General features: G+C 43.7%; 1 protein-coding gene across 2 annotated transcripts; it reads left to right on the forward strand.

Annotated features, from left to right (window-relative positions):
- The first annotated feature begins 247 nt into the window (after positions 1–247).
- On the forward strand, positions 248–22,648 carry mdm1 (Mdm1 nuclear protein). 2 transcript variants are annotated; one of them, XM_072377276.1, is made up of 16 exons: positions 248–409; positions 3,698–3,794; positions 3,939–4,091; positions 4,334–4,489; positions 4,655–4,728; positions 4,811–4,930; positions 10,679–10,840; positions 14,219–14,352; positions 14,440–14,521; positions 17,878–18,104; positions 18,184–18,360; positions 19,952–20,034; positions 21,571–21,632; positions 21,707–21,968; positions 22,289–22,351; positions 22,437–22,648. In XM_072377276.1, exons 1-16 carry the CDS (start codon positions 392–394, stop codon positions 22,544–22,546), a joined length of 1,980 nt encoding a protein of 659 aa, XP_072233377.1. In that variant the 5' UTR covers positions 248–391; the 3' UTR covers positions 22,547–22,648. The 2 variants fall into 2 exon arrangements, with proteins under 2 accessions (XP_072233377.1, XP_072233378.1); XM_072377277.1 differs by having other exon boundaries at positions 14,485–14,521.
- Positions 22,649–26,725: the final 4,077 nt, after the last annotated feature.

Here is a 26,725-nt window from a genome sequence, read left to right on the forward strand (position 1 = left end):
TAATCCCCATTATTCTGGTGATCCACAGGTCAGTTTATCAAAGGACAGTGTAATCTGTGTGAGAGCAGAAATGTGGTTTGTTGCACCGTGTCATAAAGGGTTAAAAAGGTTATTTTGAACAGTAGATATTTAACATTTTGCTTTACTTGCTCAAATAAATGCAAAGAAAATCAGGCAGACTTTGAACTGACGTCACTATAAATCGGCTTGCTGCGAACACGCATGCGCATTACAATGAGCTGCCATGGCAACGTCAGTAGCTTGGAGCCGCTCGTTCGTATGGCGCTATTTTCTGGTTTGCTGTGTTAACCTTCCCGTTAACGGTCTCAGCTCGTTGAATCATGACTAAGGACGGACGTCTGCCGTTGTTTGGTCAGCGATTAACCGCGCCATGACCGTCCGCTTCAAGGTAAACAACAACAACTGCTGCTAGCATTAGTGGCGAGTTAGCAAACAAATCGATGCTCACGAACTTAGCCACCTAGCTCATTAGTTGCTAATGTTCATGAATTAGAAGTGAATGCATTATTTACACGGTTCAAGTTATACTGAACCTGTCTGGTACTGGTTTACCGCACAGCACCCTGCACGAGACAGCAAAGACGGGATCAATTGGGATTTAATCTGATTTAATCAGCTAACGAACACAGCATTCAGCCACCTGTTGTACGTTGAATGGATCTGACATGCAAATAATACAGGAGGGTTACAAAATCTGATTTATATGATACAAAGCCTCACTAATTTAAAACTTACAACACTTAATCACTTTAATGAATAATGATTGAGCTGCTGATTATTTTCTTGATTTGCAGACTTATTTGTCTGTACTTTCTTGAGTGTTAGATAGTTTTATTTATTCTGATAAACCCACTTATGCTGATCAAACTGTTCACATGTGCGCCAGCATCAGAGTTATAGATGTTTTTCCCTGCACAGCCTCAGTTTTGAAGTTGGTTATCAGCCTTTTTATTTTTATTAGTGTGAAAGAGACATTTCACAGTTAATAAATAGCTTGAAATAAAACAGAACCAATATCACAATCCCAGGAAAAGTTCTGATGAACACAAGCAGCTGCGGCTCAGAAGTCGCAGCTTCTGTTTCAGTTGGTGAAAAACCATTTCAGAGCCACACCAGTTTTTGCTAAACTTGTGTACGTACATCATGAAATGGAAAAGGTGGAGATCTGAAGCAATAAACTTTTTATTCTTTAATTTTTTTGCTCACCAGCACAAAATAACCCTCAGTGTTATCCTTTTTACCCACGAGTCACCTGCCTATAAGAGATCAGCACCTCCCGACCAATCACTTCTCCTTAAAGATGGAAAAAAATACCAGACGTTTGTGCTTTAACTCTGTCCGACTCCTCCTGGAGTCAAAGACCGATAGGCTGTGTCTTTGACTCAGAGGCATCTTTATTAGACCAAAGGGAACGTCTCTGTAGCCTAAAACAGGGATTGATTCCTCTAAAGCTTGTTCCTGCTGTCTTTTAAAGACCCGGAACTAACATTTATTACTTTATCATTCAAAACCAACACTGGAAGATAAAAAGATGAAGCTTTATTTTATTAGAATAATACACAGACAACACCATCCTACACACACACACATTATTGAACGTTTCCTCCCAGGATAAAAAGGACTGATGATGATATGAATGAGCATGAGAGGTGGTTAGTAAATGTTTGCATTCATCAGGGTTGAAGCGGTTTCTGCTTTAAACTGTGCAGGTTTAGCGCCTCCCAGAGGTCAGAGCTGCACACAGACGGTGGCTCAGGTGTGAACTGTCTCTGAAAATGTTTCTCGCTCTGTTCTTTCATAGTTTCCAGTGTGTAAACTTCACAAAATGGCATCAGTTGATGTGCATTCACATCCACATACATCCTATGAAGTGTTTTTCAAATGACGAGACATCCAGAAATTCTTTTGTTCAGCATTTCAGAGGCAGGAAAACAGAAAATGAACCTTAGACTTTTACAGACTGCTTTAAATCTCTTTTATTTGGTGCAAAGAGCATTTAGAGCAGCCAGACTTAAATCCAACAGAAAAGGTTGGACTGAAACTTTCTCCTAGAGTACGTCTGTGTTGCATTCAGTTGAGAAATCGATCAGATCTTTAATGACGTGGCAGTGATGTTATTCAGCTGATTAAATCCTGTTACATTGTCCATGCTGGCATTTCCTTTTCTGCCATCTTTCCTGCCTGCTTTGATGGAGCTATAGATTGTGATTGGTCAGCTGATGTCACTCCACCGGTTTTACATGAATACCCACAAACCCAGAGTCTGAAAACCTGGGTTGGTTAGTTTAAGTTAACCTGGTTATCCTGTGAAAGTGACGACATTCAGTCTTTCATTGGTCACCTTTGCATTCATTTCATTCATAGGTTCATTCAGACGTGTCTGTAGAGATAAAATGAAGATATTTGCCATTAGTGTGTGATTTGACAGTAAATCCAGTGAGATAAATTGAAATAGTCCGTATAGAGTCAGAGTTTTCTCACAACAACATGTCATATTGCTATAATAATTCATATGAACACGTCCGGCTGCAGCAGCAGGGTAAAATCTTACTGAACAGTCAGTGTTTTACTGTGAGGGTTGTTTGTAACTCATGAAAAATGCTCCTTTTTTAAACCGAGAGCACCATCTATACCACCAAAACTGTTTTTCAGCTGCAACACCACAAACCTAAGGATCTTACAGAGTTCATGTTTCCTCAAAACATGTTTTTCTCCCATAAAAATTCATCTTGAGATCACAAATGCTCTGCATTAAGTTATAAAACGGTGGTGGATGGGAGCAGCGAGCACACAGAGAGCAGAAGCCGAAGCTCAAACACTTAAACAGTTTGGTCTTGTTTATTTGGCTGAGATGCTGTGAAACTGACTCTGCCATCTGAAGATGAATACCCCCCCGCTGCTGTGCACGTGTGCCTTGCTGTTCACACTCATAAATACATTTTTGACATTCTCAGACGCCTTTATCGATCAGTTTCTAACCTTTGGGGGAAACTGTTGAATGTCTGAGCTCTTCAACTGATGTAATGATTCCTCACTGTTTGGACCCTGCTGAGGAGGCCCGCTTCACTCTTTTAAAAACCTCTGCATCTCTAAAAAGTACTATGATTATTCCAGTGGTTGCAAACTGCTTTTTCTGTTTAATGGAAGCTGCATTTTACTGCTAAAACATTTTAAATGCAAAAAAAGTCATTTTAGGCTGCAGTACAACATGAACATGATCTGTCCTGCGGTCCAAACTCAATGCCATGTTTCCAGCAGTCGCTTGACAATAATATTAACAGTAAAGTTGATCAAATTTGATGAGAAAATGATGGTAAATATTCAAAGCTCATAGTTTCATTGTAATGATGCAGAACGGTTGTCAAAAGTGTGGTAAAACGAGCAATAAAATGTGAATAATCGTCAGTGGTCTGAACAGGACTGCGGCTGGCTTTCTATTCACAAGCAGATCAAATCTGAGGCCATCTTTGGAAAGCTGCAGATGTGAGTCTTATTACCGGTTTGAAGTTTGAGGCTGTGCCCCGTCACCAGGTGGCGGCTGTAATTCAGTTTCCTGACGGGAAACAAACCTTGAGGAGGAGAAAACGGCAGCTGTGGTGAACATCCACGAGAGGAACATGGAGAGAAATATCTGGGGTGTTGACTCATATGCTTGCATGGTTTGTTTCTGTTTCAGAGTGAATATCAGAAGAGCTACGGGGGGGTTTCCCGCTCCAGAAGTGTTTCGCCTCAGCGCCGCGCTCCGCTGGCCGGCCTTCGCTCTGACCACATGGGTAACAAAGGAGCCGCTTCTCTTTCAAACGGCTTTATTTGGCGTGGAGTTGCTTCTGTCCAATAAAAAAGCTCCACACATGGCAGATTTGACAGCTATCCAAAGACAACATAGATGTAGGTAAATCGCTGTTTGGTGTCTGCAGGGATCAGCAGAGAACCCGGTCTCCAGCACCGCAGGAGGCCCGGTCCACTCGGTGCTGCTCGGTCCTGCAGCTCTCTGCTCTGTCCTCCAGATGTGCAGCAGCAGTCTGTGGCTGATCCGGGGGTTCAAGCTCGCAGAAAAGCGCCATCTGCTGGTAGGAAGCCCACGTTGAATGTTTGAACCGCAGCTGAACAGAAAGAAGTGAATCCAGCTTTTATGAAGTGTGTAACGATGATAGAAATCTTTGTGTGAGGTCATCAGAACGCTGTTGGAAAGCTTCTGGCAGGAACTCTTGCACAGCATTGGGTTTTTTGGGGCTTTAAGGGCAGAAATAGTCTGCAGGACGTCCCAAAGACACAAACCTGTCAGTGATTTGTTTAATTTTCTCTGTTCCAGCCTCCAGAAGCCGCTCAGCCCACAGAAATGAGCCTCCTCTGGACCCCAAACGGCCAGCAAACTATGGATCTCCACTAGCACCTGAAACTCCAGCAGGACCCCGACCTGCTGCAGATCCCGGATCTTCAGTGCGACCAGTGGCTGATGGAAAATCTGGTAACATATAGCTCCATGAGAAGGTTTTCAGACATTTGGATCCCTGAAAGTTGTTTTTCTTGCTGAAGAATGTTTTATTTCTTTGTCCTGAGCACCACAGCAGCTTTATTTTTACAGATTAGTGTCAGGTCTTTGGGGTTCGACAGCTGTTCTCTGTCTTCACAGTGAGGCCCCGCCCCTCCCAGCCAGACAGCCAACCACAGCCCAGCACACCTGATGATCAACCTTCAGCCGTCAAGGTGAGCGGCGTTGAACCTGAATATTAGGATCTTGTATCAGAACATTTCAGGATCTGTGGGATTTCACCACCTCGTGTTGCAGGTTGACAACGTGCTGCGGCCAGGGGGTCATAAGTCAGGAGGTCATAGGTCAGAGTACCACAAACAGTTTGGCTGGAAGAAGCCTGTAACCGCTGCATCACCTCTGCTGACTGCAATGCGGGTGAGACATGCCTAAATATCATCAAACCCCACAGCACACTGATTCAGGTGACTGCTGCACTAACGCTGCCGAATAAGACCACCCACAGCTGGTATACTGAAATCAGACCAGATCATACAGAGCTCCCAACGGGACACATTTATGTCTTCAGAGGGGATTTTAATCCTTCAACAGAGTATCGGAGCCACACTTAGGAAAGCACCAGAGGACGTGGTTCATCTCTTTTTGTTCTCCAGATTTCAACTGTTGAAAATAAAGATGGTATAGAATTGAAAGATTTGACTTACAATATGTCTAAAAATGCCTTGAATAGATTAGCTGTTGGCATATTCAGAGTAGATTTCAGTAACAAGCCAATTCTTCCTCTTTTAGCTCATAGATGCAGTATTTCCATTCGCACTTTAAAAGGATAGTTTGTGTTTTTCGGAGTGGGTTGTGTGTAGTACTCAGTATTCAGTGTCTTACCTGCAGTAGAAAGCAGAAAATCTGAAGCTTTCCGACAGAAGAGTTAAAGCTCAAAGCTGCTCAGTGATGGCAAAAGGAGAAGCTCTTAGATTTTCCACAGTCTGAAAGATGGATGGATGGACAGATTGATAGATGGTTGGATGGATGGATGGATGGATGGATGGATGGAGGGATGGATGAATGGTTGGATGGTTGGACAGATTGATAGATGGTTGGATGGACAGATAGATGGATGGATGGTTGGACAGATTGATAGATGGATGGATGGATGGACAGATAGATGGATGGATGGTTGGACAGATTGATAGATGGATGGATGGTTGGACAGATTGATAGATGGATGGATGGTTGCATGGATGGATAAATTGGTGGTTGGATGGACAGATAGATGGATGGATGGATGGATGGACAGATTGATAGATGGATGGATGGATGGATGGACAGATAGATGGATGGATGGACAGATTAATAGATGGATGGATGGTTGGATGGATGGACAGATTGATAGATGGATGGATGGATGGTTGGGTGGATAGATACATAGATGGATGGATGGATGGACAGATTGATAGATGGATGGATGGCTGGACAGATTGATAGATGGATGGACAGATTAATAGATGGATGGATGGTTGGATGGATGGACAGATTGATAGATGGATGGATGGATGGTTGGGTGGATAGATACATAGATGGATGGATGGTTGGACAGATTGATAGATGGATGGATGGATGGACAGATAGATGGATGGATGGTTGGACAGATTGATAGATGGATGGATGGTTGCATGGATGGATAAATTGGTGGTTGGATGGACAGATAGATGGATGGATGGTTGGATAGATGGATGGATGGATAAATTGGTGGTTGGATGGACAGATAGATGGATGGATGGATGGACAGATTGATAGATGGATGGATGGATGGATGGACAGATAGATGGATGGATGGATGGACAGATTGATAGATGGATGGATGGATGGACAGATAGATGGATGGATGGTTGGACAGATTGATAGATGGATGGATGGTTGCATGGATGGATAAACTGGTGGTTGGATGGACAGATAGATGGATGGATGGATAAATTGGTGGTTGGATGGACAGATAGATGGATGGATGGATGGACAGATTGATAGATGGATGGATGGCTGGACAGATTGATAGATGGATGGACAGATTAATAGATGGATGGATGGTTGGATGGATGGACAGATTGATAGATGGATGGATGGATGGTTGGGTGGATAGATACATAGATGGATGGGTGGTTGGACAGATTGATAGATGGATGGATGCATGGACAGATAGATGGATGGATGGTTGGACAGATTGATAGATGGATGGATGGTTGGACAGATTGATAGATGGATGGATGGTTGGACAGATTGATAGATGGTTGGACAGATTAATAGATGGTTGGATGGTTGCATGGATGGATAAATTGGTGGTTGGACAGATAGATGGATGGATGGATGGACAGATTGATAGATGGATGGATGGATGGATGGACAGATAGATGGATGGATGGATGGACAGATTGATAGATGGATGGATGGCTGGACAGATTGATAGATGGTTGGACAGATTAATAGATGGATGGATGGATGGTTGGGTGGATAGATACGTAGATGGATGGATGGAGGGATGGACAGATTGATAGATGGTTGGATGGATAGATAGATGGATGGATGGTTGGACAGATTGATAGATGGATGGATGGACAGATAGATGGATGGATGGATGGATGGTTGGGTGGATAGATACGTAGATGGATGGATGGAGGGATGGACAGATTGATAGATGGATGGATGGATGGTTGGGTGGATAGATACGTAGATGGATGGATGGAGGGATGGACAGATTGATAGATGGTTGGATGGATAGATAGATGGATGGATGGTTGGACAGATTGATAGATGGATGGATGGACAGATAGATGGATGGATGGATGGACAGATTGATAGATGGATGGATGGACAGATTGATAGATGGATGGATGGACAGATTGATAGATGGATGGATGGACAGATTGATAGATGGATGGATGGACAGATTGATAGATGGTTGGATGGACAGATAGATGGATGGATAAATTGGTGGTTGGATGGACAGATAGATGGATGGATGGATTGATAGATGGATGGATGGACAGATAGATGGATGGATGGATGGATGGACAGATTGATAGATGGATGGATGGACAGATTGATAGATGGATGGATGGACAGATTGATTGATGGATGGATGGACAGATTGATAGATGGATGGATGGACAGATTGATAGATGGATGGACAGATTGATAGATGGATGGACAGATAGATGGATGGATGGATTGATAGATGGATGGATGGTTGGGCAGATTGATAGATGGATGGATGGACAGATTGATAGATGGATGGATGGACAGATTGATAGATGGATGGATGGTTGCATGGATGGATAAATTGGTGGATGGATGGACAGATTGATGGACAGATTGATAGATGGATGGTTGGACAGATTGATAGATGGATGGACAGATAGATGGATGGATAAATTGGTGGTTGGATGGACAGATAGATGGATGGATGGATTGATAGATGGATGGATGGTTGGGCAGATTGATAGATGGATGGATGGACAGATAGATGGATGGATGGATGGACAGATAGATGGATGGATGGATGGACAGATTGATAGATGGATGGATGGACAGATTGATAGATGGATGGATGGACAGATTGATAGATGGATGGATGGACAGATTGATAGATGGTTGGATGGTTGCATGGATGGATAAATTGGTGGTTGGACAGATAGATAGATGGATGGATGGACAGATAGATGGATGGATAAATTGGTGGTTGGATGGACAGATTGATGGATGGATGGATGGATGGATGGATGGATGGATGGATTGATTGATAGATGGATGGATGGATGGATTGATTGATAGATGGATGGATGGATGGACAGATAGATGGATGGATGGATGGACAGATTGATAGATGGATGGATGGACAGATTGATAGATGGATGGATGGACAGATTGATAGATGGATGGATGGACAGATTGATAGATGGATGGATGGTTGCATGGATGGATAAATTGGTGGATGGATGGACAGATTGATGGACAGATTGATAGATGGATGGTTGGACAGATTGATAGATGGATGGACAGATAGATGGATGGATAAATTGGTGGTTGGATGGACAGATAGATGGATGGATGGATTGATAGATGGATGGATGGTTGGGCAGATTGATAGATGGATGGATGGACAGATAGATGGATGGATGGATGGACAGATAGATGGATGGATGGATGGACAGATTGATAGATGGATGGATGGACAGATTGATAGATGGATGGATGGACAGATTGATAGATGGATGGATGGACAGATTGATAGATGGTTGGATGGTTGCATGGATGGATAAATTGGTGGTTGGACAGATAGATAGATGGATGGATGGACAGATAGATGGATGGATAAATTGGTGGTTGGATGGACAGATTGATGGATGGATGGATGGATGGATGGATGGATTGATTGATAGATGGATGGATGGATGGATTGATTGATAGATGGATGGATGGATGGATGGATTGATAGATGGATGGATGGAGTTTCAGCTTGTCTTTTTACACACAGCTGATGTTTTGAACAGCAAAAAAATACATAAAATAAAAAGATGTCAAAAAGTATCAAAATTTAAAGAATGAGTAAAAATTGAATTAGAAGCCAGTGATAAGTTCAAAGGTGCAAAGTGCAGTTAGATATCATCTGTATGAGGTGTCATACATTTTAATCCCACCAATAGTTAAAGCCAAAACAACTTCCTGTATCCGTGTTGTAATTGAAACAGATGCAGAGCTGCATCCTTGTATTTTAAAGAAAACACCAGAACTTATTTTTGTGGAATGAGGTCAGAATTGGTTTTGCAGGAGTGACAGAAACCTGCTGACACCAACATATTTAACTACTCTGAGGATTCAGATATTAATGCTGCCACCACAGCTGGTTGATGCCCTCTGAACACAGAAAAGGCTTTTCTTTTGATCTGTATGCAGTTACAACGCCTGACTGCATGGTTTAAGTGTCTCACATAGTAAACTGTACAGCAGGGGTCAGCATTTAGCTCCAAAGTCTCACACTCAGGAGAAATAGTGTCAATAGTTATCAATGAATGAATGAATTTGGCCTGTATGCATGTTAACAAACAATATTCACTTCACTTATTGTCACATTAGCTTATTTATGCCAGCAATATACCAGCAATTATTTTACATTTTGCCTTAAACTCATCGATATCATTCCCCTTAAACATTTAAAACTATTCTTTCGTCTCTTTATTCAAAACATTTTTGGATCCAAACATGGTATAACTACATAATATAAACTGTAAACTGTACGGATCTAAAATGTTTAAAGGATTTATTGATTAATAAGGACGGGCAAAGTTTAATTTTCAGCTCTATATATGTTTTATATGCACAACAGTACAACACAGACACACGTTTTATCCAACAATTCCTTTATTTTATGGAAAAAACCAACTAGATTAATATAATTCTAATGTATTATGTCCCACATGTGGCTTCAAACACAGTTTATGATGCACAATGTGTGGTTTTCATAAAGTTAAATGACACTTTTTTGCATTAATTGGTGAATAATATTTATTTATAGTAGAAATAATTGCCACACCATCCAAAGTTCAGCAAATACTAGCTTACTAGCTATATTGTTACCAAGATTAGATAAGTAGCTCGCTTGCTGGCTTCATGTTGGAAATGGATCCAGAGTCATTGATTTACTGTGTGATGAGTTTTACTGTTGCTTTGTACATATTTAACTATTTTTCAGCAGGAAGAGCAGGCAGGGGTCAGGACAGGAAGCCAGCAGCTGGTCAACTTATGGAGAAGCTTCACAGGTGAACCGAAGCTGTAGCAGGCTCAGGAAACACAGGCTCTATAGGAGAAGACTCACCAAAGGTTCATTTGAACAGACATTTCAGAGTCATTTCTACTTTAAATTGATAAATGCTTTGCATGTGATTGGTTTTTTTAATCTATTTTGCTGCAACAGAAAGAGCAGGAAGCCAGTTATGGAGAAGCTTCACAGGCGAACAGAAGCTAAAGCAGGCTCAGGATATACAGACAGAGTAGTTTCAGCGGACAGAGGGTCAGAAGATGGTTGGTTTGGTTCCTTTGCCACCATCCCTCGGTAGAATCGTGTTACTTTTGAAATGATGGCGTTCGGTGTTACAGACTTCTGTTCCCGCTCTGCAGGTGATGTACTCCAGCAACAAGTCGGTCCCCCCCTTCAAGACCAACCCCTGCTCCATGGAAACGGAGTATCGGCGGAGCTTCCAGGGTCTGATCCCGCCCACCGGCCCCCGCCTTCAGAAACATCTGGAGCAGCAGAGAGTGCCTCTGTTCCACACACAAACAGTAAATACAACCTGCACCCCAAAGCCAAGAGCCCCGCCCACATGTCTGCACCCTTATTTCTATATGAGCAACTGTTTTACAACTGTAAAGTTCAGCAGTTATGCCCCACTTTCTGCTTCAAATCATTAAAGGTACGACTTATTGAACCTATCTACACTGAGTTTGAACACAAACACATGCTTTTTTACACCAAAAACAGTTAGAATTTCAAACATGTTCACCTGCTGAAACAAGCTGATTAAATCTTTTCTCATTCCCAGTAGTTGCTGCTTTAATTTTCAATTCAATTTTATTTATAAAGCGCCAGATTACAACAATTATCATCTCAAGGCACTTGAATAATAAAGTCCAATTCAAGCCAATTGGAATTCAATTCATTGTAATCATAATCCAATTAATTCATATGGAGCCAATTCAAAAAATAATATCCAGCTAAGGAAACCAACAGATTGGACCGAAACTTGTCTTCAGTCCAATCTCCCGTCCTGAGCCTGAGGGACTGTGGAAAGGAACGACTCCCTTTAACAGGAAGAAACCTCTGGCAGAACCAGAACCAGGAAGAAACCTCTGGCAGAACCAGACTCAGGAAGAAACCTCTGGCAGAACCAGAACCAGGAAGAAACCTCTGGCAGAACCAGAACCAGGAAGAAACCTCTGGCAGAACCAGGAAGAAACCTCTGGCAGAACCAGGAAGAAACCTCTGGCAGAACCAGAACCAGGAAGAAACCTCTGGCAGAACCAGAACCAGGAAGAAACCTCTGGCAGAACCAGGAAGAAACCTCCGGCTGAACCAGAACCAGGAAGAAACCTCTGGCAGAACCAGAACCAGGAAGAAATCTCTGGCAGAACCAGGAAGAAATCTCAGGCAGAACCAGAACCAGGAAGAAACCTCTGGCAGAACCAGGAAGAAACCTCTGGCAGAACCAGGAAGAAACCTCTGGCAGAACCAGAACCAGGAAGAAACCTCTGGCAGAACCAGAACCAGGAAGAAACCTCTGGCAGGACCAGAACCAGGAAGAAACCTCTGACAGAACCAGAACCAGGAAGGGTGTCCATCCGCCTCGACCAGCTGGGGTTTGAGAAGACAGAAAAGAGGGAAAAGAGGGGGGGGAAACACCATAACACCATTCACAGGATACCTGCTGGAACAGGGAAACACAAGTTAATAACCACAATAATGTCACATGTACATAAAATCAATTGAGAAATTAAACAGGGAAAAAGAGAGCAAAGTGAGGAAAGGTGTGACAGATGAGGTCCCCCAGCAGTCTAAGCCTATAGCAGCTTAACTATGGGATGTTTCAGGCTCACCTGAGCCATCCCTAACTATAAGCTTTATCAAAAAGGAAAGTTTTAAGCCTAATCTTAAAAGTGGAAAAGGTTCCCGGACATTTACTTTACCCTCAGGGCTCCAGTTGGACCATGTTGTGTGATTATGTGCAATCTGTAAGAGAAGAATCTCTGCTGCAGGTAGAGTTCTGCAGGCGCCTCTGCTTCAAACTTCTGAGCCTGGTCTGCCTTTAGTGAGCGGGATCAGCCCGGTGAAGTTCAACACTCCGGTCATAACGCAGGTCACACAGCGGGTAAGTTTGGTGTTGGAGAGAACGCCACCTGGCAGGATTTAAAGAGCCTTTAGGCCGCAGACTGGGGTCGCGTTCACAGAACGGGCTTCGGTTAATCCAAATTAGTGGCGGTGACCTTTTTACTGAAGCGTAATGAAGTCCTCCCTGCTTCACCAGGAAGGTCGCAGGTTTTGCATTCAGCCCATGCAGTGATGGTGATGGGCTTCAGCTCCAGTCAGACGTACCGTTTCACAGAGTATGTTTCATGGAGGCTCTGAAGCTGACAGAGAACCGACCATGCTGTGGATCTGCGGTAACGCACTAACCTTCCTGCTGCCTCTCAGCTACTTCCTGTCTTTGTTTTCCCTTATAAACACCGTTTCATATCATTTCTGGTTGAAAAGACCTGAGTGGATCAGCTGGAACCTGACAGCACTCGTGATGTTTTTAGCTCTTATTCATTTAAAATACTGACTTATATCCCACATTGGGATTCTGTTTAGCTGTGCAGGCCTACTCATATAGCCACAACCCCCCCTTTAATAACACTTAATTACAGAAATGACAGCAGGTGAGAGTGTCTTAAAGTCTGTTAAACAGTGAAAGTTGTAGTGTTGCTCATACAAGAGTTTAATCTTTGTATGTTTGCTGAGAACATGTAAAACAGACATTATGTTAAAACTAAACATGCCTTTGGGTCACCAGCTGTTGTACAATATTCTGCTAAAGTTCTGACCCACCATTTATTTCTTTATAGTTTCAGTGAAAACGGTTTCAGTGATTTACTGAAACATGTTCAGACATGAATCTAAATCCAGAATCTGAGGCAGAAACAGAGTTTTTTATCAGTTCTGAGCAGCTTTAAAGTGAATATCTGGTCTGAGCTCCTTTATTCTCCAACTCAGCCTGAACCCTCTGAGACAAGCTTTCTGTCATTTCTTTAAGGAGTCTTCAGGAATAGTTCTCCAGGCTTCTTGAAGGACATCCCAAAGCTCTTCTTTGGATGTGGGCTGCCTTTTGTTCCGTTCTCTGTCAGATGATCCCACACTGCTTCAATAATGTTGAGGTCCGGGCTCTGGGGAGGATTCATCCCTCCATAAGACCTGTTGCCACTGATTTTCAGTCCACTTCTTGTGTCATTTGGCACAGCTCAGCCTTTTCTCCCTGTTTCCCTTCCTTAAGAACGGCTTCTTGACAGCCACCCTTCCATGGAGACCATTTCTGATGAGGCTTGGGCCAACAGTAGATGGATCAGCTGAAGGTCCAGATGCATCTCTCAGGTCCTGTCAGGTCACAGCTGGATTTTTTCCTCTTTCTTAAGGACATCACTTTCAGATCCTGTTCATCTGCTGGAGATAGTTTTTTAGGCCTGACACTTCTTCTTTTGTCCTCCACTTGTCCAGTTTCCTCAAATGTTTTAAGGACACACTGCACACCATGCTGAGATATGCCAAGTTTTCAGCTAATAGCTCTTTGGGAATCACCTTGTTGCTGCAGAAATCCTATTTTCTGTCTGTCAAACTGTTTTATCTTTGCTGTTTTTCAGAGATGCAGCTAAAGAAATGGGAACAAATGATGTGTCTTTGTGACAGGCTGCTGGTAACAAAGTGCCTAAAGATCCAGTTTAAAATGGCTTCTTTGCTAAGTTGTGGTTCATCCCTTGAGTTAGGAGCCTTTTTTCTGCCTGAATGGTTCAGAGGTCAGAGTTCAGTGGTTGAACAAACAAGAAAACCTGCATGTTTGCTCATTTGGGTGTTAAGATCGACGTGTTGCTTCGACATTGGCTCAGATGAGTTTTGTTTGTTTCCACCTGCAGACCAACAGGAAGAGGAGGGAGGAGTCACAGAAACAGCCCCGCCCACCCCTGGACACGCCTCTGAGAGAAGACGACGGGTCACTGTCACCTCTGAAGGGCGCGGCCGCTGCTGCTCGGGTGCAGAGAGGACTCAGGTGTGTTTCTGCATGTGCATCTGCGTGTGTTTTACTGTGTTTTGAGTTCATGAATCCATTCATTCATCGTGTGTGTGTGTCTGACAGGATAATGACAGAGTATGAGTCCAGCTTTCGTTCTCCTCTCTGCAGGAACCTGGATGCAGACGCAGCCAATGGCACCCTGCAGGTCAGAGTTCATTATGAACCTTTTCTTAAAAATATACTCAGTTGTGGACAAACGAGCGCACATGATTGGTTCATAGTGTGATGACTCTGAAGTGGCCTTTGTGCAGCGGCGAGCACAACTGTGTGTTCAGTGTGTGTTGCTGATGGAAAACCAGAGTGCTGAATGTCAGCAGTGAAACCACAGAGCTTCATTTCAGGGAAATGACTTCGTTAGTCACAGTCGCAGGTAGCTTAAGGGGGGGGGGGTTGATAAAAGATTTCAGCTGAAAACATCAAACTGAGGAGGAAATAACCTGCAGGATGAACAGTTTCTGCAGAGTCTGATCTCTCCATGGTCAAAGCCCAAAATCTGCTGTTACCTGGCTCAGCGGCAGTGAGTCAGAGCAGATCACGGCCACAGCTGTGGGGTAACAGTTGAAAAGTTAACTGGAAGACGGGGGTAGTGACGTGTGAGCTCGTTAGTGCTAAAATCCTGAAGGTGTTCCACTCGCCGAATGGAAACACTGCGCAGGCAGTGAGTCGGCGTGGAAGAGGAGGGCGGGGCTCCTCACAGCAGCAGGGAGCGCTGAATGACTGTTTGTCGGCCTGAAAGCTAAAGAAAAGACAATTTTCATGCCTCTGCAGAATGAGGACACTTACTTAACGTTGGACGACTCAACTGAGCAAAGCAGCGTCACACTGTTGTGTTTTTCCTCTTATTTCTGCGTTATGCTCCCAAAGTTTGAGCTTCTTGCCTTAAAAGCTGTGGGATGTTCCCCAGAAAAGTGTGGCGTATGCTTCCCTCCGGCTGTTTTTCTTTTGATTTCACCTCTAACACAGAGATGAACATCTGTGGGGGTGTTCAGTCAGAGCAGCCTCTGACAGCGTGTCTGCTTCCTGCTGACGTTTTCATTTATGTGGCAGCTTGTTTGTTGGGCTGCTCATCAGCCACAGAACCGTCAAATCAACCCAGTTCAGGTGTGAGATTTTTAACTTCATTGATCTCTTTCAGTCGCGTTATTCTGCTGTCCACACAAAGGAGACCTTTACGATCATAAAAAAGCCTAATTTAAACAAACGGACTGGCTGAACACTACAATCAGAGGCCTAATTTAATTAAAAATCCCCACTTATCTTACAAAATTTGGATTTTTCAAGAAATAAACCCCTTAAATTGGTCCATTCATTGGTCAGTTTTTCCTCTCTGTGTTGCCAGGAAGACAACAGCTCTGTGATTGGTTGGCCCTCTGCAGGACAGCAGCACACAATACCACAGTAATGCAATGAGGGATCTATTTGAAATGACCAGTGGCATCTCTCCTCTGAATGCTGTGGGACCAGGAATCACAGGCTGCCTGAAGGCTCGTCAGTGCAACTTTAAAAAGGGAGAACAGAGGTCGAGCCAGCTAGCCTGTTGCTAACGGCAGCGGCCGACACCATCGGCAGTTTATCAGCAGTTAGCTGCCCAAAGAAGGTTCACATGTAGCTGAATTCAGAGCAGAAAGTCGAGGCTTTTTTAAGCATTTTGACTCTAGCAGCTCAAAGTTCGCCATCAGTTTTAGGTAATGGGATCATAAATGCTGATGAAAACTCTGTAGGCTGCTGTGCTAGAATGACTTCTGATCACTTCATCCACTGTGTAGAAAGTAATGTGTGTGCATAACAGTTGCTGTGATTAAACTACCAAGTGAATCATCCACTTTCACCTTAAAGATGAGATATTATGGTAAAATCTCTTTGTTCTGTTCTTAGGAGCATACATTATGGTGTCTGAAGGGTAAAAGAGTGACGTACTTTGGCAATGAAAATCAGAACGGATCATTAAATGAGGAACTTTCAAACATAAAGGGCACTAAAAAAAAAGCCAGGCTTGTGTTTTACACCTGCTGGTGACTTCAGATGCTCCCAGGAACAGAATAAAAAGGGATTTCTCTTCATTTGTGTCCTCTTTAATGTGAGTTAAAGCATGTAGAGTTGGTTACAGATGTGTGTTACAGCTTTAACTTCTTAATGTTAACACAGAATGCAAACTTTTCCTGCACCGTAATAATGGCAACAGGCGTTCAACTTCACGCTTGATGACAGGATAGCGCCCCAAAAGGCGTTTTCGGTTGTGGATCTTGTTAAAATGGGAGATTTTTTCTTTTCTTTTAAACAACAACTTGTAGAAGAAGCCCAGACTTTAGTCTTCCTGAATTTAGAAAACAAACCAGCGCCAAGAAATATTAGAAAGCTCTTTGAAACAGTAAGTGACCCTCACAGAGACGGGATTCATAGCAGAATTGGCTATAAAATGTCATCTGAATGGATATTTGTCAACTTTTAGAGGCTTTCTAAGCGATCTTGTTGTTGTGCTTTGGTTAAAGCTAACAGCGCTGCAGCTTTTATTCATTCTTCATGACAGGAAATCAAAATAAATCCGAATGAATCTGTGAGCGGGGTGTAGCTTTGCAGCTTCTGTCAGCTGGTGTTGTGTTTTGAGAGGAAATGCTAAAAATGCTGTCACTCAGCAGCAGGGATGTGCAGCGTCAGACCTACAGTTCATGTCAGGTTGAGGTTAGCTGTGAAAACAAGGTTAGGGTTATTCCAGGCTCTGGACTGGGGTCAGACTCAGGTTGTCGTCAGGTTTACCAGAATTTACGGTGTGAGGTGTCACATGGCTGCAGCTCAAGCTGTGCGATCAAACCAGAGCACTGTGGGGGGGTTAGAAAAGGCAGGTTTAATGGCACAGACCTCTCAATGTCAACCTTTTTTTAATTTGTGTAATACTGCCTTGTGAGTTGTACGATTGCGACATGAGCCTTCTTCCACTGCAGTTCATATCGAGACAGAACTCAACACCTACACCTTTTTTTTGCATCATTATGAGTCAGATTTCCCACAAAATTGAGCTTTTTGTGCAGTTAAGCCTCTGATCTTTTCTTCTAGATAGCCTCTGTTTTCGCTGCTTTTTCGCTAGTTTTAGGTGCTATTCTGCAAATAAAAATAAATGATCCAACACTTTCTTTTCTTTAAAAAGGCTGATCTGAAACTGTCCAGCTGGGAGAGTATGGGGGGGGGTGTATCCCTACCTTTACTCAAGGCTGTATGTTTTAGATTCAAGAGGGATCCACGGGGAGAAACCATGTGAGGAGAAGGGAGGACAGAGTTTTAACGGCGAGCAGAACAATATCTGAGTGGGAAAACAATATCTAGAATAAATGCTCTTGATGAAAGATGGGAGGCCGATGCCCTCGGAGAAGGAATCTGATACATGTAAATTAGGGGAATCCTTGATTTCATGAGACGCAGTTTAAAGGCAGATAAAACGGTTGTGATTCATCACCTGGGTTGGATCAGCCATGAAGCAGTAAAGGACTTCCTGTTGATTCCCTCCAGGTGAAGGAGCTGAGGCAGAAGGCCCTGATGTACCGTCATCGTGCCTGGGGAACCAACTTCTCCAGAGTTCACCTGGGCCAGCTGCTGTCTGACCACAACACTCTGTGGGAACCAACCGACACCACAGACTCACACACAGGCCCCTCCACCCCCCGCCTGACCTCTGACCTTTCTGCTGAGCAGAACAGCCGCTGCACTTCCTGTGTGGAGGCCCTGGATCTGGCCAGGTGAAAGCTGACACAGGCAGGAAGCAAAAGCCCAGTCTGAGGACTCCTGCGCTCATGTCTGTCTGTCTCTCCTCTCCAGTAACTCCAGTAAGAGGTCCTCTGTTGCTGGCTCTGGAGAAACGAGCCACACACACAAGAAGACTCAGAGAAAAACAGAAACAAAAGCACAAAAACCTGCAGGTCCTCCGGCTGAAAAGAGTACAGCCTGGGGGGAAGCAGAGGAAGAAGAAGAAGAAGAAGAAGACAGTGCAGATGAGTATGTTTTCACTTTCTCTCCATTTTAATGTTTGATTGAAGGTGGGATATTATCCCCCATTTGTTTCCTTTGTCCTGCCATCGATGGTTTGATATTTTCTGATAGTTCTTTTCATAATGTACCTTCTTATGTGTGCTCATAAACACACAAACAGAAGCTTTCCTTTTCCAGTCCTTTGTAAAGACAGACATCAGCTGACACCATGGCACGAATGTCTCCTCTTTATCTGACCTGCAAACGAACCTCAGCAACTGTCAAACATCAGCGTGCAGCACCAACATCGGTTTGCTTTACTCTGCATGTACAGTCCTGTGAAAAAGAAAGTCAACCTTTCTCAGTTCTTTACTTTTTTACGTAGGAGGACAACAGAAAAAAAAACAAACTCATCTGTTCCTCAACAGCTCCGAACCTGAGATGAACTCATGACGGATCACTGTGTCATTCTTTGTGAACCCTCACTGCTCCCACAGGAATGAAGTAGCAGCCAGGAGCTGCTGATCAATGCTCTGATTAACTGATCATCAGTCAGTGTGAGCAGCTCTAGAAAAGCAGGAGTTCTGTCAGTTTGCTTCCATTGTGTCAGCATTCAGGTGTGTTTTAACACGATGTCAAGGAGGAAAGACACCAGCAATGATCTCAGAGAAGCAGCTGCTGCTGCCCATCAGTCTGGGAAGGGTTATAAGGCCATTTCCAAACTATCTGGAGTCCATCATTCTACAGAGAGAAAGATTATTCACAAGTGGAAAACATTCAGGACAGCTGTCAATCTTCCCAGGAGTGGACGTCCCAGCAAGTTCACCCCAAGGTGAAGAAGCCCAGAGCTACATCTCAGACTCTACAGGCCTCAGTTAGCATGTTAAAGGTCAAAGGTCATGGCAGCACAGTTAGAAAAAGACTGAACAAGGATGGCTTGTTTGGAAGGGCTGCAGGAGAAAGCCTCTTCTCTCTAAAAAGAACATGGCAGCACAGCTTAGGTTTGCAAAGCTGCATCTGAACAAAGCACAAGACTTCTGGAACAATGTCCTTTGGACAGAGCAGACCAAAGTGGAGATGTTTGGTCCTAATGCACAGCAGCACGTTTGGAGGAAACCAAACACAGCATATCAGCACAAACACCTCATACCAGCTGTCAAGCACGGTGGTGGAGGGCTGATGATCTGGGCTGGTTCTGCAGCCACAGGACCTGGGCACCTTGCAGTCATTGAGTCCACCATGAACTCCTCTGGATACCAAAGTATTCTAGAGTCAGATGTGAGGCCATCTGTCCCACAGCTAAAGCTGGGCTGAAACTGGCTCATCAACAGGACAAAGATCCCAAACACAGCAGCAGATCTACAGCAGAATGTGGGAAAAAGAAAAGAATCAAGGTGTTGCAATGGTCCAGTCAGAGTCCAGAGCTCAGCCTGACTGAAATGCTGTGGTGGGACCTTAAGAGAGCTGTGCAGAAACCAATGCTGCATGCATTTAAAGCACAAACATATTTCACTAAAGTGCCATTTTTGAGGAAGACAGAAAGTGTGTCACAGGTCTTAAAGTCAGATCAACCTCACTGTTTCTGAGGAACTGACTGTAGGTGTGTGTGTGTGTGCAGAGAGGAGGGAAGGCTACCAACTCCCAGGTTGAAAACAAAGCCGGTTCAGAGAACTCACCATGACCTCACAACACCTGCCACAGGTAAACGTACACAGCTTTCATCACCTCACGGGACTTTACCCCGACTTCAAACAAAATCAAAGGGTTCACTGTGGTGTCGGCAGTTTGGTCATCATTTCGGTTTCAGATCTTTTTTCCATATAGGCACCTTTCAAACACAAAGAAACCCATCTTCCTTTAAGTGTATCACTTCTGTAAGGAAAAGTTCAGGCTCCCCATAAGATTTCAGCTCTCAGACAACTTTATAAGTCACATCTCGTTTTTTGTCTTGTTCTGTCACCATAGAAAAGAACCAAAAGGTTAAACCTTTACAAACAATCAGCTCATTTAAACAACTGATGCTCATGAAGCAGGAGAGACTGTCAGGAGGCTGCTTCCTCAGGTTTAACAGTAAATGGTCGCTGGCAGGAAGAGTAGAGGGCAAGTTGAGGTCTGGGAGACCTAGAAAACTTTCCGAGAAAACTGTTTGAAGGATTGTTAGAAAAACAATCGTTGTTTGTCTGAAACGCCCCCCCAAGAATCCTGATTAGACTGGAGCTTTAAGCTGTGTTGTTATGATTTAAATTATATTAATAAAGATTAATAAAGTTATTAAATTAACGTCTAAACAAGCCTGATGCAAGCTGGAAGCTGACATGTCACATGTAAAATGAAGATTGAAAAAGCAGGAAATTCTGGAAGAAAACATCATGAAACAAAGGGAAGTAAAGTGCTACTTCAATATAAAAAGTAATTCAAATAAAGAGAGACACTAACCTCGAGTGTTAAGGTCTTATTTCCTTAGAAAAAGAAAGAAAAGACCTCGATTAGTATATATATATATTAGTTATATGGATCTACAGTAGGACCCACAAAGCTGGGATGTGAAGGAATTATGTGAAGGATTTCTACACAGGCACTCTACTGGGCCCACTTCATCCACACGCCCCCCTGCAGCACAGCTTATTCACTCCGTGCTCTGTGACAGTCGGCTAACTTCACACAGAGTTTGCTGCTGATAGTTTTGTGCAACATGGCAGGAGATTTATCAGATTTTGTGGATGAAGTGGTCCCAGTAGAGTGCCTGTGTAGAAATCCCTCCGTTAGCTCTCCTATAGCTGCAAGTAGCCACATAACAGCAGCTATGAGCTAACAGAGCTATAGCACACGTTCATTCATTCATTCTTCTTAAAGTATTGGTGAAATAAAGACAGATAATGCCTTATTTAGAGGCTGCATCCTCTAAGCCCCGTTCACTCCGTTATATGGATCTCCAGTTATCTAAATATCTCCCGAAGGACGCCGACTTTCACCAAACTGTTCTCGGTGAGCAGATGAACGTATTTCATGCCAGAAATAAGGTTCCCCTTTCAGGAACAAATGTTTCCCAGCTTCTGATGGTATTTATGCTGTTCGCTGCACAGATGTAGATTTGCATTTGTTGATAATGAAATGATAATTAATAAAAAATAATAATAACTGAACCTAAAGGCAGCGCCGTAACGCTCCACAACACAGGCAGTAACACACTGCAGAGACTTCTCCACACACTGACCCTTGACCTCCATTTGCCTGCAGGGGGCGCCATACTTGTAGGAAACCTGAGGAGCGGCGAGGATTCCTCTCCAAACAAACCGCAGGTAAAAATACGACAGCATGGATTCAGTCAGACGTTGTTACGTTACGACACTGACGGGACTCTTCCTGTGCTCAGACATGTGGGTCAGCCGTCTCTACGGCAACAGGGTCAGAGAGCCCCCCAGTCAACATGCCAACCAAACCGAAGGAGGCGTGGTCAGAGAATATCCACATTTCCACCAACCCCTCCCCTGACCACAAACCGATATCCAGTCCTCCATCCAAACCAATCAGGACAAAGCACACATCCCCATCACCTGCAGCCCCGCCCCCTCTTGTCCCCGCCCCACTGCACGGTATCCAGGGTACCCTGAGGCACCCAGACTTCCAGCACAATGGTGAGTGATTCATTTCTGTAGCTTCAGGTTAAAGCAGACTGGTTCTTTTTCCCCAGACTCTCATCGAGCTGAATGTGAAGCACCTGTCAGTTCAGCCTGAAAACTCACATCCATCAGCATCTCAGACCAACTAAAGCTGATGTTCAGGAGTGAAGGGGCCTCTCCTTCTTTTACTGCCTTCTCATGCTTTCCTTAAGTTTCCTCAGCAGATCAGATTTGGTATTAAATCTGGTCTAAACTCCTCCCACGGTCTGAGGGGGAGCAGAAGGCGACAGACTGGGTGTCAGAGTAATGGTGACTGTGGTCCTGTGTCTCCTCAGGCGAGCTGGGTTTGAGGTTCAGGGAGCCGCCGTGTTCAGGAGGCGGCTGCGGCTCTGATGAAGGTGAACCTCCTCGTGACAAACATCAGAAAAACATCCTCAGAACTCAAAATGTTAAATCTGTCCTTGTTTATTGTTTGTTGCCCAGACGACCGGCTCTCTGTGATGTCGTGGCGGTCGGCGGCCTCCTGCTCTGCGGCGTCCGCCGTCCTGGAGCGCGCTCAGAAGAGACGAGAGAACTTCTGGGGGAAGAGATGATAAAGACCCGGCGGCTGAAGACTGTGCTGTGTGTGTAGCTGAGTTAGTGCGACGATCATCGATGTACTTTTGTAGAATCCTTCTGTCAGTTTGATCATGTGACCATGTGATAAACGGCACAAACTCCTCTCTGGTTTTATGTCTTTACTGACTCACTGAATGCGGGCCCAGGCTGTGAACGCTGACTGTTGTCATGGAAACAGGAAGCTGATTTATTCCCACATCCACCAGGCGTCATTCCTTTTCCTCCACGCAGGGCTGAAGTGATTCCTTCAGTAACTCGATTACATAACATCCTCCATGCAAGTGGTTCCTGTTTCACACGGACTGCTCGAGTACATCCATGGAATAATAGAGCACCTAAATAATCGCGTGCTGCAGCCCTGCTTCCACTTGTGTTAGTTTCAGTTTGATGGATTTCATCAGGTTTAAGGAGATATGTCCTTTCTTTTAGCTGAATTAAGTTAAATTTGATGAGAGACTTTTCTGCCTCCTTCAGGGTGTGGTAGCCTCAGCCTGGGTTACTGCTTTCCATCTGGAATTCTGCACATGTCCTCTTCACACTACGAAACTTTCCATGTATTCACGCTACAGTACATTTTAGAGGTGTTGATAACATAAACTGCCCTAAAAAAATCAGTCCCCAAAGGAAAGGAAAGGTTCCCCTGCATCCAGTAGCATCCACAGTTGGTGACAAACACACACGGTCAGCCTCAGAAGGACCCGAAAGTGACGACGAGCTGAGCCAGTCAGCTGATCCTTGACCAGCCAAATAACTACAAGGGTACAGCCTCTGTTGGCTCCTCAGTCTCAAGTTTGTCCCTTTTTAAAGCTTAAATTGCAACCTCCATCTTGTGTAAAGCTCAATAAGAAAAAACCAGAAGCTTTGCTGGTGGTGGTGTCAAATGCAGGAAAGAAAACATTCTTTCAGGGCATTACAAGCCTCTCCTCCCTGAGCAGAGGCCCCATGTGGAGTTAAACCATGACGCAGACTCCTTCTGTGGAGATGCAGGTATATCCTTCCATCTGTAGTCAAACAGTCCTGCAGTGGAAAGGCGGGGCAGTTTCCTCCCGAGGTTCAAATTCTGATCACCATCACTGCATCCAGACTTTTTTCTGGAAGCAGTGATCACAGCTTTCCTTTATCTCATTTGGGTCATTGTTTTGGAGGTCATCTCACCTTCCGGTCATGTCCTCCAGCGCCTCCTGGTGGATCCCACAACATCTACAAACCAACAGGGTGTGTTTATTATCAGTCTTTTTCTTTTCCACCAACCTGCGAAATGACTGCAGATAGAAATCAATCTGTGGAACATTTACATGATGAACTGATGGCAGCAGAAGATTAAAAAATCTCACTTTTATGACGTGATTAAGGTGAGGTTCAGGCATTTCTTATCATGTATACGAACATAAAAATGATAAGGTTTTTGATTAATATTGGCACTAAGTAACAGCTGGAAACAGCTTCTGTATGACGCATTAAAACTGAGGAAATAAAATCATTGTAAATTTCACAAAAACAAAACACAACTTAAAGATGGAAGTTTAAACTGCATAGTTAGGTTTGTTAATTGGTTTTGTACTTCCTGTTCTGGAAGGAAACACATCTGGAAAGAAACTCATCTGTTAGGAAACACATCTGGAAAGAAACTCATCTGGAAGGAAACACATCTGGAAAGAAACTCATCTGGAAGGAAACTCATCTGTTAGGAAACATCTGGAAGGAAACTCATCTGGAAGGAAACTCATCTGGAAGGAAACTCATCTGTTAGGAAACATCTGGAAGGAAACTCATCTGGAAGGAAACTCATCTGGAAGGAAACTCATCTGTTAGGAAACACATCTGGAAGGAAACTCATCTGGAAGGAAACTCATCTGGAAGGAAACACATCTGGAAGGAAACTCATCTGTTAGGAAACACATCTGGAAGGAAACACATCTGGAAGGAAACTCATCTGGAAGGAAACTCATCTGGAAGGAAACTCATCTGGAAGGAAACACATCTGGAAGGAAACACATCTGGAAGGAAACTCATCTGGAAGGAAACACATCTGGAAATCCAGGACTAGAAGCGCTGCTTTAAAGTATTGTCACATCTTGATGCTCTCATCACTACGGTTTATAAAAAGCTGTGACACAAATGTAACTAATGTAAATAATGTAACTGACAGTTATCGTCATCACTGATTAATCTGTTGAATTTCTTACCATTTCTCAGTTATTTATCAATAACATGCCACCGCTTTATGTCCTCAAATGTCTTCTTTGCAGCAGTGAAACCACAGATTCAGTTTCACATCTTTTCACTAAAAGTAAACTTTTAAAGTCAGAGTTCTTCCTGGTGGTGTTTTCGGATCAATTGATCACTGCTTTATTTCTATTCAGCCTTACTGAGGCAGGAATTACCTGCAGAACTCCAGAGAGCATTTTCCCACGCCTCTCCGCACATCGCAGCAGAGGTAGAACAATGATCTTCATCCCTTCCTCCAGCCGGAGAAGGAAGGACGGATTACCTGTCAGCACGCCCTACAAAAACACAACAGATGCACACATTCACCTGTTTGAGATGCAGCCGCTGCCTGTGAATTCCCCTCATAACAATGTACTAAGTAGAGCAAACAATGCAGAGCTGAGTGGACTCTCCTGTGGCGTCATCCGAAACACGACGACACACAATGACTGATAAGAGCTGCTTAACCTTTATGATAAAACTGGGTTTATGTTGTAAATCGTGGTTATTTTACGTCAGCTTTATTGCAGCTAAATTTACATCGACCTCAACTGAGCTACATCTTAGTTCGACATGAAAACAGGCAACTTCCCACTGTCATGTTTTACTGATGTACAAGTAAAAAGTCCTAAAATGTTTCTCTAAAGTCACAGTGCTGTACAAAAGTCTTAATCCAGCCCTCATTTCTTCACATTTTCCCTACAAGCAGTCAGACTTTCTTATAATCTCTTAAAGTGGTCCTGAGCAATAGTTCTCCTGCTTTCTTTTCAGAGGAACATTTTTCTTTGCTAAGTCACTTAACTCTGACCTTTGAAGCATTCAGGCAGGAAAAAGGCTCCTAACTCAAGGGATGAACCAGTGTTGTGTCGACACAGAACAGACAACTTAGCAAAGAAGCCATTTTAAACTGGATCTTTAGGCACTTTGTCACAAAGACACATCATTTGTTCCCATTTCTTTAGCTGCATCTATGAAAAACAGCAAAGAAAACACAGTTTGACAGACAGAAAATAGGATTTCTGCAGCAACAAGGTGATTCCCAAAGAGCTATTAGCTGAAAACTTGGCATATCTCAGCATGGTGTGCAGTGTGTCCTTAAAACATTTGAGGAAACTGGACAAGTGGAGGACAAAAGAAGAAGTGTCAGGCCTAAAAAACTATCTACAGCAGATGAACAGGATCTGAAAGTGATGTCCTTAAGAAAGAGGAAAAAATCCAGCTGTGACCTGACAGGACCTGAGAGATGCATCTGGACCTTCAGCTGATCCATCTACTGTTGGCCCAAGCCTCATCAGAAATGGTCTCCATGGAAGGGTGGCTGTCAAGAAGCCATTCTTAAGGAAGGGAAACAGGGAGAAAAGGCTGAGCTGTGCCAAATGACACAAGAAGTGGACTGAAAATCAGTGGCAACAGGTCTTATGGAGGGATGAATCCTCCCCAGAGCCCGGACCTCAACATTATTGAAGCAGTGTGGGATCATCTGACAGAGAACGGAACAAAAGGCAGCCCACATCCAAAGAAGAGCTTTGGGATGTCCTTCAAGAAGCCTGGAGAACTATTCCTGAAGACTCCTTAAAGAAATGACAGAAAGCTGGTCTCAGAGGGTTCAGGCTGTGATGGAGAATAAAGGAGCTAAATTGCTGAATTATTTCTTAATCCAGAAACACACCTTTTTGTATTTCTGCCAAAAGTCCCAGGAACTTTGCTGAGCTGTTAGTTATTGCTTGTCATTTCCTTGCATTGCTAACTGGGTGTTCCATTTCTTCATTAAAACGTGTTGCAATAGGTCATGACAAGTGATTTTTCCCATGACGCAGAGCTGATGTCACGCTTTGTTTCAAGCTTTCATGACACATTTTTAAAGACTACTGCAAACAAACCGGCAATTTAAGCAGAATTTTCAGCCTCAGATGGGAAATTTGTAAATATGAATTATTATGTGGGTT

The sequence above is a fragment of the Leuresthes tenuis genome, unplaced genomic scaffold (genome assembly GCF_036924035.1).
Source record: "Leuresthes tenuis unplaced genomic scaffold, fLeuTen1.0.hap1 SCAF_23, whole genome shotgun sequence".
Classification (NCBI taxonomy): Eukaryota; Metazoa; Chordata; class Actinopteri; order Atheriniformes; family Atherinopsidae; genus Leuresthes; species Leuresthes tenuis.

Coding starts and splice junctions, on each gene's coding strand:
- mdm1 (XM_072377276.1), top strand. Junction 20,035..21,570: donor CCTCACAACACCTGCCACAG/GTAAACGTACAC, acceptor ATTTGCCTGCAG/GGGGCGCCATACTTGTAGGA. Junction 22,352..22,436: donor CGGCTGCGGCTCTGATGAAG/GTGAACCTCCTC, acceptor TTTGTTGCCCAG/ACGACCGGCTCTCTGTGATG.